Source organism: Astatotilapia calliptera, chromosome 2 (assembly GCF_900246225.1).
Source record: "Astatotilapia calliptera chromosome 2, fAstCal1.2, whole genome shotgun sequence".
Lineage (NCBI taxonomy): Eukaryota > Metazoa > Chordata > Actinopteri > Cichliformes > Cichlidae > Astatotilapia > Astatotilapia calliptera.
Genome location: NC_039303.1, coordinates 57,014 through 73,690, shown reverse-complemented (window position 1 = coordinate 73,690; position 16,677 = coordinate 57,014). Strand labels below are relative to the sequence as shown.

Sequence of the window (16,677 nt, the reverse complement as noted above, 5' to 3'; positions counted from 1 at the left end):
TCAGTGCTCCCTGGACTTGAAGTATTTGACTGTTACGTGTCGCCCCTTTTATCTACCTGGAGAACTCAGGGGTAATGATTACTACTGTAATACTTTAGCCACCTGCTAAATGCTATTAGCAAGCAACATCCTTAACATGGTGAAACCAACTGCTAGAGTTCTAGTGAGGCCCAAGAGAACATCTGAACAGCTTTGGGGCTGCTTTGATTGAACTGACTGGTCTAGTTTTAAGGATGATGACATCTACACTTACACTGTACTCCTCTATTATAAGAAGTTGTATCGACACGATCACTACCACAAAACATATTTCCCTTCTCTAACAACAAGCTGTGGATAATGAAAGATGTCCGAGTCCTGCTTAAGGCCCTTAACATGGTTTTCAGATCTGATGGCATACAACAATATAGTGTTGTCAGGTCTGGTTTGAAGAGGGTCATCAGAGATGCTAAGGTAGATGGATTGATTATTTTATAGCACATTTCTACTCTGTCTGAGACTTAAAGAGACGTGACTTAAAGCGTTTTATGTTCACTTCCCACTGCCTTGAGGAAGTCACAAAGATCTTAAAGGACTCATCCCATCCTACCCATCATCTGTTCAACCTGGTGCTCTCCATCAGTAAAACCACAGACAGATTGTCTAACTGTTTTTAATCATTTTTTAAGTCATCAAATATTAAAATATTAGTTATATGAAGTATTTGCAAGGTAAATCATTGTCGAAACAAAAAAAACCCAAACAGGTTGGATCACTATTTTGAGAAAGAAAAGAAATAAAGAGAAGAGAACAAAACAAAAAAATAAGGACAGAAGCAAATATTTTTTAGTGCACTGCATTTGTAAGTTCGTCATTCGTATAACCACAGTAAACATGTGCTGCTCACATTGAACATCATGTGTGCTTCAGTTTAATTGTTCTTTAAATGTTGTCCTGACTACCTGCTTGGCAGACCACAGTACTCACCACAGTGAATACTGGTGTTGTAGTTTTAGTTGTGCTCTAATAGTGCTTTAAGAGGAAACCTAAGTACCTTCTTATAGTGAAATAAAAGTGCTACAAATCACACCAAAAGCCACAGTTTGGTACTAGAAAGTGTTTTATTTATTTACATATTATGATGTTACAAGAAAACGTCTTTGAAAATGTGTTCCTCCACTTCACTACAAGTGCATCCCCACTTAGGTCTTTACGTTTGACAACAGTAGTTTTCTTTACATAGTATTGTATAACTCAGCCTTTTGCTTTTGTGAAAGTACAACATTTTTAAGCTTACAATGGTATCTAATATACCTAATATTAGGTGTACTCTACTGTGACATAAAAGAAACACCTAAATTATTCAGTGGATCCAAAAGGCTCATTAATCCAGCCCAAAGGCCTTGACAGCAGTGTGGAGTCTCTCCCTCTCAGCTGCATCTGTTGTCCCACCTCTGTCAGTTCCCATCATGGCAAAGACTGCAGCAGAGTAAAACCACACATCCTCTGCTTTCTAAGGGGAAAAAACAAAATGTCAAAAGTAACATTTCATTCTGATGAGGTTAATTCAGTCGTTTACTACTTTACCTGTTGAGTTTTCTGGATACCAGTGTTTTTTCGCAGGGGAACAACACCTACATTATGGAATATGAAAAAAAAACAAGAACTATGAATGCAGCAATTCAAATATAATGCTGTTTTCTGAATAGCTGCTATTACCTTTGCAATATTGCGTGTCATCTTTCTTCATTGCAGCAATAAGGATAGCTATAACAATCAGGCTTATAGCCAAGACAGCACACAGCATAAAAATAACTGCCCCGGATCTGTGTGACCATATGCTGCTTCCTGGAACAATATGAATAAAAGATCTGACAGTTAGAGTATATCAAAATGTTTTAATTGATAGACCGATGATTGCGTTACCATGGATGTCTGGCTTAGTTCCAGATGATACTGTCGAACTCTGAGCAACAGAAGAGTTGGAAATGCTCTGATTTTTTCCTGTTGGACATAAAGGTTTTTTTAAAGTTATACAAGCTTTGTTATAAATTTTTAATTTAGGAATTGTGTATATTAGATTAGAAGCACACTATTTTTTTAAAATAATTTTAAATTAATACTCTACTACTAATAACACTGCCAAAATAATAACAAATGTGCATTTAAAACACATAAAGTTAGATTCTGGTGAAAGCCTCAGCAATTAAAAAAAACACCATAAAAAGAAATGAAACAAAATAAAAAAAATATTAAAAATGAGATATTTTGAAATGTACTGATTTTGTCATTACCTTTTATTAATAAATGCATCCCAGTCCATATAATGTCTGCAAGCCACTCGGAGACGCCACAGTGATACATTCCCTCATCTTCTTGAATTGTCCTCAAAATGGTCAGGTTACTAAAACTGCTGTTGCTTTTTATCTCCCATCTGGATTTAGGAAAATCTTGTGCATACTCAGGTGGTTTAGATTTCCGCACTGTCACAATTACTTTCAGTGTATCCCCGGCACTCTGTTTATACCAGTGGACTTGTCGAGGGAGGACCTCTGTGTGAGGTAGACTACAGATGAAGGTTGCAGGTTCTCCAGCTTGAACAGTAATTTGTGAAACCAGTGCATCTGACATAACACATTAAAGCACATTGAGTAACAATGTATGATCCAATATGACTCAGCTGACATGCATGTCTTGACTATGAGCATTTAAGACTGAATAAAAAAGCACTTACATCCTCGATGAAGAAGATTCAGTGCAATCCAAAACACAATCATCTTCACATTGTCTTCTTCTTGGAGACTTGTCGATAATCAGCAACGTAGGTCGATAGGTCAGACTGCTGAGTACATTAAACGTGCACTTCCTGTGACACAACTTGGAGTGCCTTGCATTTAGGTGGGTGTAGTCACCCTCAACTAGCCTTTCAGTTTTTAAAAAAATGTCTTTGTGTGAATGACTTTTGGATTCTCAGGACATTTTGTGTCATTTATTACTGTGTAATGCACTTGAAATGTTGTTTTGATTGGGAAGGAATAGTCATCATTAGTGCAGCAGAAATGGCCATGCAACAAACATTGCTGCTTGCTCCTATTTTCACCTCTCTCTGTATTACATAGAACACTTTAACTAACACCTTTTTCAAGCCAAATGTACAAGAGGAAATGTGTGTGCCTCGTGCACAGAGTGAGACACTGAACTAGACATTCTTTGCTGGCATGTTGCAAGAAATTTTTGCATGCTTGTTAAAGCCACTTTGGATAATCCTAAAATCTGAATGATAACAGTATTTTGTGGTTAAGCTGTAACATTTCGCAAATACTAACAGTAGCAAAATAAGTGAAGGATGGGGTATGGTATGTTGGGATCTAGTAAGAATTTGGTAGCAAAAGCTTAAAAGAAAAAACAGGCACAATGTAAACATCTTTAAGGCAGTTTTTTTCCTACAATGTCCCAAAGAAAATCCCACGAGTCCAATGTTTGGATGTGTAATGTATTACAAGGCACATACGTCATTGTCGTTGCTTCCTGTGCTTCTTGTCTCTTTGTCAGTTTTCTCCCTGTAGATATTGTAAATATTATTGTACAGTGAACCAAAGACACCTTATTTTTCCTGATAAAGTGCAAAATAAAAAATTGTTTAAAAGACCATTTTGTGGGAACTGGTGGCATCGGAGATGAGACTTGCAGACTTTTGCAGAATACAAATAAATACATAATTCAGCCACTTCTGTCACTCTGTGGTGGCAGTCACTGAGCTGACACTGCATTTGAGGTGTTGAATTAAACTCTGCAGAGATTTATCTTTACAGTTTTACTCACATTCACAGTTGTGATCAGAGAAAAGAAACAAGAGTTTTCTTGATAAACTGTATCTGATAGAAAGTTTTTGATAGCATGCTACAATGCTATAAATGCTATAAAACTGGGGGAAAAACACAATTACATCTGCACTGAGAGCCAATGTTCTCTCCTGAACAGCATACCTACACAACAAGTCCTCAAAATCCTGTGTCCCCTTCATCTACATGTCTATAGATGTCTGCTCCAACGACCACCATTTGAACTTGATCCCACTTATTCCAGAATTTGTCTTTAAATGAGCATCCAACTTGTGGGGCATACACGATAACATATTTCAGCATCGCTCCAATTTCTTTCAATATATCACCTGCCCAACAACGCATATAAAAATGTTGGTGTTATGGACCAATTAAGACGGTGTTAGGTTGATTTTGATAATATTTGTTGTTGTTGTAATTAAATTTGTAAACCTTGTCCTTAAACTGTATGTTTAGAGATTTTTCTGTTCCTCCCCTACACATCGAGGATGTGGGGGAGGCAAATAGTTGTTTAACTGCAGGCACATTCCATCTAAAGGTTCTGGTTCCTTATCTGGTAAAGGATGTTCACTCCCGGCCATTTAGGGGCTCACCTATGCTTGCATATGGTGAACCATTAAAGTTAAACCATATATGGGTGTGGGGAGATCCTCTGGATAACTACGAAATGTGGTTAAATAGTTCTAAGCTTATATTGTGTGAGAAGAATTCACATATACAGAGACACATACCCACATGCACTCACACATGCACACAACACACACACATGTGCTCGCTCATGCATGCCCACACACACTCAGTGCCTGAGCTTTTATGGGACACACTATATGGGTTTTACATTGCGTAACCAGTTTAAACCAGTTTGACAGTGTTTGTGTAACCCACGGTGGTCATTAGCCTGCAAGGGGAGTCAGTTTGAAGTCGGCTGAACATCTTGCCGGACTTCCTTGCTAGCAAGTGAGAACCGTACGGAGTGTCTTGCTTTTGTTCACAATGACGAACCTCTGCGCCAGCGAGGTCTGACATTAGACCTAACAGAGGGCATATAAGTCTGTGGCAGGACCTGCATTAAGTTCTTTGGATTATTACAATGTTTACCTCCTTCCTGCTTAAAACATAGCACACAACACCTAAATAAACAGAGACCATGGCTGTGTGCAGTGCCCCCAAGAGCACTAAAGACCAGAGGACACACACCCAAATGATAACGATGTGTCCACCTCAGCAGATTCAAGAGGGAAGCCCCAGATTGACCCCTCAAGGCCAAAGGGTGAGAGCCTCAGATGTGAAGCTGACTCACCAGGGGCTGGCCCAACTCGAGGACAGGCCCCCAGAACCACCCAGCAAAAATATTATTACATTACCAATTTACATATCAGCTGGCATAGTGATTCATAGTTCTCACTCATTATTTTTTAAAAAGAATTGTTGAGCTCCTCACCTGACATAGTGCTCTTGGTATTGTGAAATTTAGCATCTTCAAACAGACGATTCAAACAAACAAACAGGCTATCATTGATGTCATCAACATGAATTTTGCATGCCTTAGAACAGTGGTTCTCAAACATTTCACAATGAGCACCACCTAATAAAATATATGGCTCTTGAAGTACCACCCTTATGACCGACATTAAAGTACAGTAGTATAGGCCTATTTAACACCGCATACAGTTCACTTACATACATACTTATATGAATGTTATTTATTTTAACTGTCATAAACAAGATATGACAAGTGATAATAATAACAACTGTACTGCATTAAAACATTTACAACAGGTGCGATATCCAATCTCTAAGTGATGACCTGATGAAACCTGCTTCCAGGTCCAAACTACTCTGCATTTATTAAGGCTGTTGTGTTTTTAACATGTTTTAATTCTTTATATTTTGTTCGATTTAATATGAACAAACCCCTCAAAAAAAGTCAGTGATCACTGTCGGCCTCTCTTGGTTTTTAATCATCACTATTCATTTTAAAGCTCAGTTTTTAAAACATCACGATGTAACTACAGCCCAGCCCATGCAGCGGTATATTAATGACTGACCTTATATTGCAGTTGTTCTCCTGACTGAAGTTTGGTCTGTTAACTTCATTCTGCCATGCAGTTTCATTTGTTCCTAACCATCGGGAACCCTCATTGAGTGGAAAAAAAGTTATCCTCCAGCTTCACTGTTTATATTATGCTAACTATTGCTGTGTAGCTAGCCACCATGCAGCACATCATTATATACCAGCTAGCCCAACTTCAGTAACCCTACAAACGTCACTGCTGTTTAGTTTTCTGTCTGCATTTATTTTGGAAGTGATAGCAGAGCTGTACGTTTGAATTTTTGCTGTGACGTTTAAGCTGCTGGATTTTTGGCTTCACGACCCTACTTCATGGTTTGTGGACATCGAAACTCAGTTGGTCCTCGTGGCGTTTCGGCCGTTTGGCTCTCGGCGAAGGCAGTCACACTTTTTCTCCTCTCCTCCTCTCCCTTATCTTCCCTGCTTAGCCTCTTGTGTCCTTGTCTTGTCTCGTGTGCATTACTTTCCCTGGAACAGTCTCTCACTGTCGTTCTCTAAAACCTAAAAGAGAATTATGGATTTGATCAGCTGGTCTCTGAATGCTATTGACACCCTTTTCTAAACGAGAAGTCTGGGCTCGGGAGAGCCCGAGTGCCCTGAAGGGACTTTCCCTGCCGGATACACGATGGACGGGTGGCAGACCTGGAGGATCATGTGCCTGGCGGGACTGTCGATCGAGGACACTGAAGATATCTACCTATTCGGAACCATGGCAACAGGGTTCTTGCTGATCGGAGCTGGCTTGAGATGACCGAGATGTGGGTCCCAGGCACCTTTACTCCATTTCTAATGACAGGGGAGTGGACCTTTCTGTGTCTTTTGAAGTAAGCTATGAGTTCTTTTGTTTTCAGGACATGCAGTTTTTTTTTCTGAGCAGCAGGCAGGGAGGGATTTGAAGGTGGTCCAGTTTGGTGGTGTGGCGAGGTGTGGCTTGGGTACAGCAGCAGGCGAGGCTGAGACACACTGGAGCTCCATCAGCTCATCACGCCTTCCCTGCATAAAAGAGTGTGCCAGGACCCAAGGTTGTTGGCGTTGTTGTGTGCGTGTGGTGCAGCTGAAAAGCTGCAATTGAGTGAAAGATACAGCAACTGGAAAAGAGACATGTTGAAAGAGCAAACTATGTGGTCGGGTCCGAGCCAGCCAGTAGAGGCGCAGGCCCGAATGGTGACCAAGCTCGTGGCCATGCAGAGGGAGCAGGCGGCGGTGTTTCACGGCCAGGCAGAAGAGCTGCATGACTGGTCCGAGCGCCGGATGCAGCTGATAATGAGTCTGACAGCTCGGTTGGTTCCTGAGCATCAAAGAAACCTGCTCTGCTTGAGCCTGAGGTCAGCGCACGGTGAGGACCTGTTCTGCCTGAGTCAGAGGTCGCTGTGTCGTCTAGTCCAGCGGCATCGGCCAGGCGTGTGTCTACAGGCGCGCAGGTGTGGTCCTGCGCGCCAGCCACCTGGCAAGCTGCCTATGTGCCCCAACTCTGTTCACATCTTCTGCACAGCCACCGCTTGCCACGCGGTTGCCCCCCGGACCCGCCTCATCACCTCGTCAACGGCTGACTGTGGCCAATTTCCCCTTCCATCCTAGATGGTTTTGGTCACTGTCACATTCTCTACACTGCACCAAATGTAGAAAACGACAAACTGAGTGAGGGTCTCCAGGTCCTGCTGTTTGAAGATGGGTCAGTCTGTCAGACCAAAACAGTCCTGTGGCTGGAGGAGAGCATCATCGTGTTTTAATGATCCGGGTTCTTGGAGAGGTTTGTTTCCTGAGGGGTGTGTAGGCAGAGATGAGGAACATAGAGGTCAGGAAAGGGTGTTGCTATGTAGACATGCTTGATGTTACTGTACACATTGTCTAGTGTCCTGTCCCCCCTTATAGGACACTTAAAATTCCACCAGAAAAAGAAAGGGAGCATCTTGACTCAGTAAGTCTAGGGCTAAGCTCTGAATCTACAAATATTATGCCTATGCCAAGCATTTAATAGGATATTCTTTGATGCATAGTTGTCAACATATGCACCAGCTAACATCCTAAGACACCCTGCTAACATGATTAAAATTGGCTTGGTATTTATCATAGCAAAACAGCAAAAGGCAGTCCCGTGTTCTGTCTGATGACCCTCTCTCTCTGCCTACCAACAAAATAGCTGAAGAAGAAAAGATTAAAACAGACCTACAGTATATCTACAGAGCTATATCATTATCTGTAGGTAATTTCACACCAAGAGCTTTATTTCTTTTAAAGAACCATTTGTACTTGCAGTAATGTCAAACACTGAGTGGTCTCTCTCTCTCTGGGCGACGCCTCCGCTGCATTTCCTGAAGCAGGAGGAGGAGAGCCACCTTAGTCCCCAAAGCCACCCTGCTTTTTAACTCCAGCCAATAAGACCATTTCCCACACCCATAAACATAAACTACACTCTTCTTATACTACTGACACTTTATTCACTTTTAGTCACTTACAGTTATTTATTCACCTTTCAGTCACTTTAATTTTAAAACTGTGGAATTTTAAAACTGTATATACTGTATATTTATTATTTCACTCTTATTGCCTGTTCTTATTGTCCTTATCTTCAACGTTATGCTGCTCGGTTGTTTGTTAATTGCCCCTTGGGGATAAATAAAGTCTTCTGATTCTGATTCTGATTCTCTCTCTGATATGCACACACACACACACACACACACACACACACACACAGACACACACACGCGCGCACACACACCTGCACACACACGCACACACACGCACACCTACACACGCATACACACACACACACAGATAGAAAGAGAGGGGAAAAAGAGAAAGATTAACAGAAGTGTGGTCAGCGATGTTGTCAACTTTTTCAGCTTGTACACACAAACTCGATGCATGGAAAGTTAAGCATTGTTTTTGAGGTTGGGCTTTCAATTGAGGTGTGAATTCACAGGGGGCTTATCTTCCTGTCTCGCTTTCTATTTTAGTTGCAGGAACCTAGGCTGCTGCTTTACCTTCTCATCAGGGCGAGTGAAAAAACTACCTCTGTCTGACAATGTTCGTGAAAATACCTTAAAGTAATTAAAACCTACAAAAGAGCTGTCGACACACAGATACCCAGTCACACTACATCATCCTTACATATTCTATGAATATTCTCATATTCATAATATTAAATGGCAGATTTAGTGAAAATGAGCCAATGGCGTATATCAAAGCCACTTTGTGCCAAATACAGTATTTTGCAAGTAGTTTTTTGGGTCTGTGAAGAAATGAAAAGAATTGAAAATTTCATTTCATTTATTCAGCCTACCTATCTATCTATCTATCTATCTATCTATCTATCTATCTATCTATCTATCTATCTATCTATCTATCTATCTATCTATCTGTATTGTTTTTCTTTGATAGGTCATTAAAGTATTTATCTATGGTTAAGTATATTAGTAGCATGAGGGTTATGCTGAGTGATTTTGTGGAAATTTCCTGTGTTGTCTGTGAGCTTGCAACTCCTCCCACAGATAAAAGCAAGTCAATTTGAAACTCCTAATGCACAAGCTAAACTGTCAGTGTACTTTAAAGTATGTGTTTCTCACTTGTTTAATGTTACAACTTATAGACTGACAACCTTTTAACATTTTATTGTAACAGGCTAATTATTGCACCAATTAATAATAATGTTATTTAAAAAAAATTGCATTACTGTTAAAAACTATACTAGGATTTATAGACCAACCAGTAGCTCATTGCGGCTTTTTTTAAAACTCCTCCCTTCATGCACATTTACACTTACAGCATATCCTGTTGAAGCCTGTAGAGTTAAAGTTAGTTCTGAGTAAACAACTTTAGTGGTTGGCCAAAGAGTAGATAGATGGCTCACCACAGCCGGTCTGTTAGTGTAGATGTTCCATGTGGTTTTACAATTCAAAATGTGCTGTTAGTTCACCCAGTTTGTTCCATAATAATTTTGCTTAATCAAAGCATGTGTATGATATAAAAATGCATACTTAACTACTAAAAGTAAGTAAGAGTAAAGGTCCGAGTGTGCTTCTCTTACTTATGTTTCCATATATAGGACTTTGTAGGTTGTGGTAAGAGCTATAGATACTCAACTCACTGTCAAAACCACCGACTCTTTTCAGTTGGTCTCTCTCTCTCTCTCTCTCTGAAGACTCAAAAATGAAGAATCGACAGTGCACACCTTTCATTTTATAAATCGAAATATCATCTATTCTATTCATACATATTTTATTTCATTTTTGGTATTTATTTCCATGTTTAGATATTTCAAACATGAAAGACGGTGTTGTAAAATTTAAAAAAATCTGCTTTTTTGTAGATTTCCACAATCGCTCGATCTGTGAGAATACAATGCACTAGAACTACATGGTTAAAGCTATGTGGTCAGCCATAGGTTATTAAGGCTGCCAAGTGAGACTTGCTTAGCGGGTTAGGGTGAATGACCTCATGAGCTGCTCTCTAACACACACACAAACACACACAGATGCAAAGACACACACACCCTGAGAACATAAGCAATAAGTGAGTGAAACAGACTTGGACTTTCACAGAATTTCACTCAAGCAATGGAGAACAATGCTTTTTAAAAATCCTGTAACTCTGTTTAGTCTCACATTTGTCATGACTTTTCCCAAAATTGGCTCATTCATCAAATACTACATTTAAAGTTGAGTTGGATCAAATGAAAAAAACAAAGCAAAACCCATGACCACTTATATTTTAAAATTACAGAATTAAAAAAAATATTGTAATACCACTACTGCGGCACACTGAGTAGTTTATTAACCCAGTTGTTTACATATATTTTGACATGAAAACTGCTCTAAAACTAAGCCCAAGTTACAAGGGGTTGGTTGTATAAAAGATGATTACTGCCAGACTGATGATGCAACTGTCTGAACTGAGCAGAGAGTCCAGACTGTGGAGAACTAATCAGAGAAAATAAAGGGTGAAATCTAGAACACAGCAGTAAAACTGGTTTCAGGCCTGAACGGGATAGCTCACCAGACTGAGGGCGGAGCATTGTGGATGCTGGATAAGCAGTAGCAGGTTTGAGGAGGCAGATGTGGATGAGATGATAAACTTTGACTGTTCTACTTTTACTTTTCAAAGTTATAATCTTTTATATTATTTATTTAAAATGCCCAATATAGAGGCCAAGACCAACGCAGTATGGAGGGAAGTTAGAAAACTATCAGAGCTCCAGAAAGGTATCCAAGGTGTACTGGCAGGAGAACAATATGAGAACAGCCCCACCAAGGCTGGAGACGGTGCAATACCGGAAGAGCATATGGGAGAAAGATGTAACCTATAACAACAATGCTCAGTGGCTAGCCGAGCCCCAGCAACCTCCCCAAACAGGATACAGTATCACAGTGACAAACATCCCAGACAGAGTATAAAGCAGGAAGAGGCCCTGACATGATTCACACCTACTGGTTAAAGAAGTTAACTGCACTCCATGAGCATCTAGAGGCACAAATGAACCAGCTGCTAAGAGACAAAACACCAATGGAATAGCAAACTGAAGGCAAGACCGGTCAATAATTATTGGTCTACTGGTCGATAATCTGCCTCAGTACCAACCACATGTAAGCTCCTGTCCTGCATCATGACCTCTAAGATTAAGAGCCACATGAGTGAGGTACAGGAAGGAGTTGGTAAGAACACTAGAGGGGCAAAACACCAGCTATTGGTTTTATTTATTTATGTGCACTGATTTAGTTGGCATCTAGTTAAATAAAAGGATGATACGATGCAAATTGTTAATGTTAGCATGCGGTGGCTGCTTGTAGAATAAAAATATACAAATGTTCGCTGCACTGAAAATGATTTGTGTTTGCTAAATGGGAGGTCGCGATATGGGGTGGGGGTGGGGGGGCTAATTTGCATTTCAACCAATCACTTTGATTTGTGCTTTGCAAACCTTAAACACCTTCTGACTAAATCTTCCATTTGGTGGAAAGAGTACAGTACTGTGGTACTGTGAGACAGGTCTGCTGTACCACAATGATTGGAGGACTGTCTGCTTTGATTCTTCTTAGTACAACATGTAAGTGCATCTTACCTACCTATATACTTACTATGACAACTACTCAGATATACGTATAGTACTGTGACATACTATTGTTGCACAATTATGAGTTAAAGGTCATATTAGATGACCTCTGAAGCACTGTATAGAGAAGCAAATATGTATATGTTTCAGTGATTTTCTCCTGTTGTGTTATGACAATTACTGTTTCTTTTCTTTAGCCTTGCTTCATACTGCAGAGGTTCCTCATCTGATCTCTTTGACTACACTTGAACTTGGTGGAAATGCCATTTTTCACTGTCCGTTCTCTGAGAAGACAGACAGATTCTTCCACTGGTATAAGCAGTCTCTTGGGAAAATGGTTCAAACAGTAGCTACAGTAGTTTATAAGAAGATAGAGCTCATCAGTCCATTTAATCATACACGTTTCCATGTCCATAAATCAAATGATCAGTGTTTTCTTACGATCAATCACATAAACAAAGAGGATGAAGCAACATACTTTTGTCAAACTGGATCCGAGTTTTTACAACATTTCGTTAGAGGATTCTTCTTGGCTGTAAATGGTAAAATATGCTACATTATGATTGGTGTGTATTGGTGGTTTTTTTTTCTGTCAATAATTACAAATCTTTTCCATCTTGCAAATAACTGAGCTCAGTCATTTCTGTACAAACTCTACTTTTAATACATCACACAGATTATAATCACCAGACATCTGTTTATGTGACACAAACTCCAAAGTCATCATCGGTCCAACTGGGAAACACGGTCACCCTCCAGTGTTCATTTCTCACCAAGAACAAAGAAAGCAGTGCTCAGTGTCCCAGTGACCGCAGTGTGCACTGGTTCAAAAGTGGATCAGGAGAAAACCATCCAAGTATCATTTATAGAAATGTCACTCATAGAAACAGCATGGATGATACAGAGAGACGCTGCATCTACCATCTGTCCAAAACCATACAGAACCTCTCTGATACTGGGACTTACTACTGTGCTGTCGTCACATGTGGAGTGATACTGTTTGGTGAAGGATCTAAAGTGGACACAAGTAAGTATGTACAGTCTCTAATATCCTGAACTCTTTTACACATTTAAAAACAGGTAGGCTGAACTTGATTAGCCGTTTGGTATTTGGATGGGTTATCTGTAGAAGTCAGCACAAGCCAACTCTAAAGATTGTATTGAAATCATAATTTCATATATATTTTTTGAAACAGCTACATTACTTAAAACAAAACGTGGTGACATTGTGAAAAGCAAAATGTATTTCATTGTGCAGAACATTTTTACCTTTGATGTCTTACACATCTGTACTGAGAAAAATGTGAAAGGTAAAATAAGGTTATATTACTGTTTATTTGTTACAGTAGTTGAAATATTCAAATAACCAGTATTACCCACATCATTACACCACCAGCAGCCTGAACCATTGATCTAAAGTATCCATGTTGGTTATGTCAAATTTGGATCTTATCATCGAGATGACTCAGTGGAAATTAACTGTTATTACACCAGGCAAGAGCTTTCCACTCTTCTTTTGTCCAATTGTGGTATGCCCATGCAAGCTGTAGCCTCAGATTCCTGTTTTTAGCTGACAAAGAGTGGTCTTCTGCTGCTGTAGCCCATCTGCTATAATGTTCAACATGTTGCATTCAGAGATGCTATTCTGCATACCTTGGCTATAATTTGAGTTATTGAGGAGTGTGGCCATTCTCCTTTGACCCCAATATCAACAAAGAATCTTCACCTGAAGAACTGCTGCTAACTGGATTTTTTTTCTTCTAGATTCACTTTTCATTCTCTATGAAGCCTAGATGGCTGCATGACGAAAATCCCAGTAGACCAGCAATTTGAAAATTATTCCCAACTTCCTGTCTGACACTATGACGCTATGTTCAGAGACGCTTAAATAATATTTCATGTCACTTTGAAATTCAGCAGACTCTCTTTATCATATCTACATGCCTACAGCTGTGGTCAAAAGGTTACATACATGCATGATCAGCATGAATGATGGTAATTTGGGAATGAATTCTGTGAACTGTTCTTTTTCATGAGTGAAATGACTCTGCACCATGAATCTTTACTAAGATGCTCAAGCTTAATTTCCTCTAATCCTCACAGAATCAAAAGTATATATACAGGCATAAAGTATACATGTACCCTCATTAATATTTGGTTAAATATTTCTTAAAAACTTGACCAGACACTTTTGGTAGCTACCAGGATGCATTACGGCAGAATTCAGGGTGGATATTTGACCACTTTTATTAGCAAAATTGGTCGGTTTCATGCCTGGCTTTTAAGCACAGTCTACAAATTCTCAGTAGGATTGAGGTCAGAGCTTTTGGAGGGCCATTGCAGAAGCTTAATGAAATGTTATTCATCTTTGTCACCACACTGTCAGGCTCTGGAAGAAGACCTAAACTGTCACCTCCAGTTAAGCAAATGTACAGAAATTCATCAAATATTATTATACTCAGCTTTCTGCCAAAAAATGTGTTTTGTCTGTCTACAAAGGTAAGATTCTGAGGAAGGAAACAAAAAGTTAAGCAATTTAGCATTACCAGTAAATTATGTTGCTGTTAACTGTTTGCCGAAAACTGCCAAAATAATTCCAAGAATATGTTTTGCCAAAATTTAACATTTGTTGGAGTTTTTTTTTTTTTTTTTTTTTTTTTTTTTTTTTTTCTCCCTTTTATACAGGTTTAAGTATATGTTGCAAAATCAATAAAAACTTAAATGCAAAAAAACAAAAAACAAAAAACATTTCTCTTCTTCCAGGAACAGAAGTGGACCCCATTGATTCTTACTCTTGGAGGACTGTTGGTCTGCTGTGTGACTGTAATCATCGTCCTCATTTCCTGCATGACTTGTTGTCATTTCAAAGGTTGATTATAGATTGACATTTATATTATTTGCATATATATCTAGAATATGATATTAATATGATTCTACTGCAGTAATATTTTTTTTATTTAAATTCTGTTTTTTAATAGTAAAACAAATTCTCAAAATCAATTATTAGGCTCCATTATTTCATAAATGTTGTTAAAAGATTAGAGATTTACTGCCCACCTGGATGTCCTTGGCTAAGTTACAACCATAGGCTCATTAATCCAGATGCCCTTGAGCAAAACTCTTTCACAGTTCTCCCCAGCATATACACCAGGGTATAAAATTATTTAAAAAAATATTTGTTCATTTTTTTTCTTAGAGAATGAAAACTATTACAGACTGATATGCAGCCTTTGATTTTATTAACAGGAGCAACAAGTGTTTCCCATCGTCTGGGACATAACAAGTCAGTTGGAAATCCGACAAATGATTTGGTAAATATTAATTTTTGTTTTTCCAAATTGTTTTTGTAATTGTTTTTCCAAAACATAAGTAAGCTACATTTTCACTACAAAAAACACAGAACAGCAGCCCAGAGGAAAAGTTTCCACACAAGACACATGATATTTGACAAGAACACACAAAGCCCATTCTAACATATATAGCTTGACGAAAGATTGAGCTCTCTCCAAATCTAGCAAAATTCGAGCTGCTGTTAATGTGCTGTTCTCTGCTTTACTGTTGCCAGAGCAGGTCTTCAGTCACCTTCTGCCTTATGTGATCATCTAGTCTGTATATATGCTGAGTTGATAATATAGCTACAACAAAGAAAATCTAAAATATTTTTTCATTAACAAATATATTTCTGTAGGATGGAGAAGCAAAAGATGTTAACTATGCACCGTTGGATTTCTCTACAAGGAAGATGAGAGAAGGAAAAAAGAAGAAGAGTGACTACGCAGACTGTGTGTACTCTTTTGTCAAATCAGAAGAACAAAACCAGCAGTAGCCTTCTCTCAGAAGAGAAAAAAATCCTCAGCTTACTTAGTCATTGTTACATTTGATTTGTAATATTGTATTTCCTTTTCCAAGACATTTTGCTAGGAACCAGTTGACCATCAAATTACATCATTTGGCAACTAGCGTTGCCAATTTTTGAACTATCAATTAAGGGACACTGGTGTGCCAGAAGCACAATGTACAACAAGCTGGGCAAACTGTAAATATGCACTATGTGCATAATTATGTATACTGCACTATGCAAATATGTGTGAATACTCTTCTAATAAAAATGCAGTAAAATGTTGGCATTCAGTTTAATCAATATTTCATTTAAAACAATAAAGAAAAATACAGTAAATGATAACAGAAATCACATGGGCCTTTTCTCTGAAAAATAGGAAAAAACTATTGAAATAAAATACTGTAAATAGGGGCTTCAACCACCCAGTTACATTTTTCAAGGATATGTTTTTATTCATTGCTGACAGGCTGAACCCTGGTATGTTTTTCTTCCCATTGTTCCAGATTCAAAGATTCAAAGTGTTTATTGTCATGTTTACAGAAGAAATAGCATTTCTCTGTGCAATGAAATTCTTCCTTTGCTCTCCATACGCAAATGCCAATTTAGGTAAGGGTTAAAGGAACAAGATAAATAAGGATAAAAATAAGACAAAATATTAAGATGAATAAATATAAAAATAAGGAAAAAATAATGAAAGATAAATAAATAAGTTAAAAAAAAGCAAGTGATTGAGACAAGTGATGTCGTATGCAGATATCGTTGTAGATGCATGTACAAAGGAGCTTAATGTGCAAAATTAATTTAGTGTGCAAAGTGTCCTGATGTGTACATTGCAGTTGCTGTTCAGGAGTCTGATGGCAGTGGGGAAGAAGGAGTTGTTGAGTCGGGACCTTCT

At 38.7% G+C, this 16,677-nt stretch overlaps 2 protein-coding genes across 2 annotated transcripts; one reads left to right on the top strand and one right to left on the bottom strand.

The window, feature by feature from the left end:
* Positions 1–1,081: 1,081 nt before the first annotated feature.
* Positions 1,082–2,782, bottom strand: LOC113028519 (uncharacterized). Its single transcript, XM_026178855.1, has 6 exons — positions 2,714–2,782; positions 2,274–2,603; positions 1,906–1,983; positions 1,699–1,827; positions 1,567–1,613; positions 1,082–1,492 (listed from the first exon to the last, which is right to left on the bottom strand). The coding sequence occupies exons 1-6, from the start codon at positions 2,754–2,756 to the stop codon at positions 1,364–1,366; spliced, it is 756 nt and encodes a 251-aa protein (XP_026034640.1). The 5' UTR covers positions 2,757–2,782; the 3' UTR covers positions 1,082–1,363.
* An 8,241-nt stretch (positions 2,783–11,023) lies between these two features.
* On the top strand, positions 11,024–12,997 carry LOC113009223 (uncharacterized). The gene is made up of 3 exons (XM_026147421.1): positions 11,024–11,186; positions 12,139–12,483; positions 12,618–12,997. Exons 1-3 carry the CDS (start codon positions 11,024–11,026, stop codon positions 12,995–12,997), a joined length of 888 nt encoding a protein of 295 aa, XP_026003206.1.
* Positions 12,998–16,677: the final 3,680 nt, after the last annotated feature.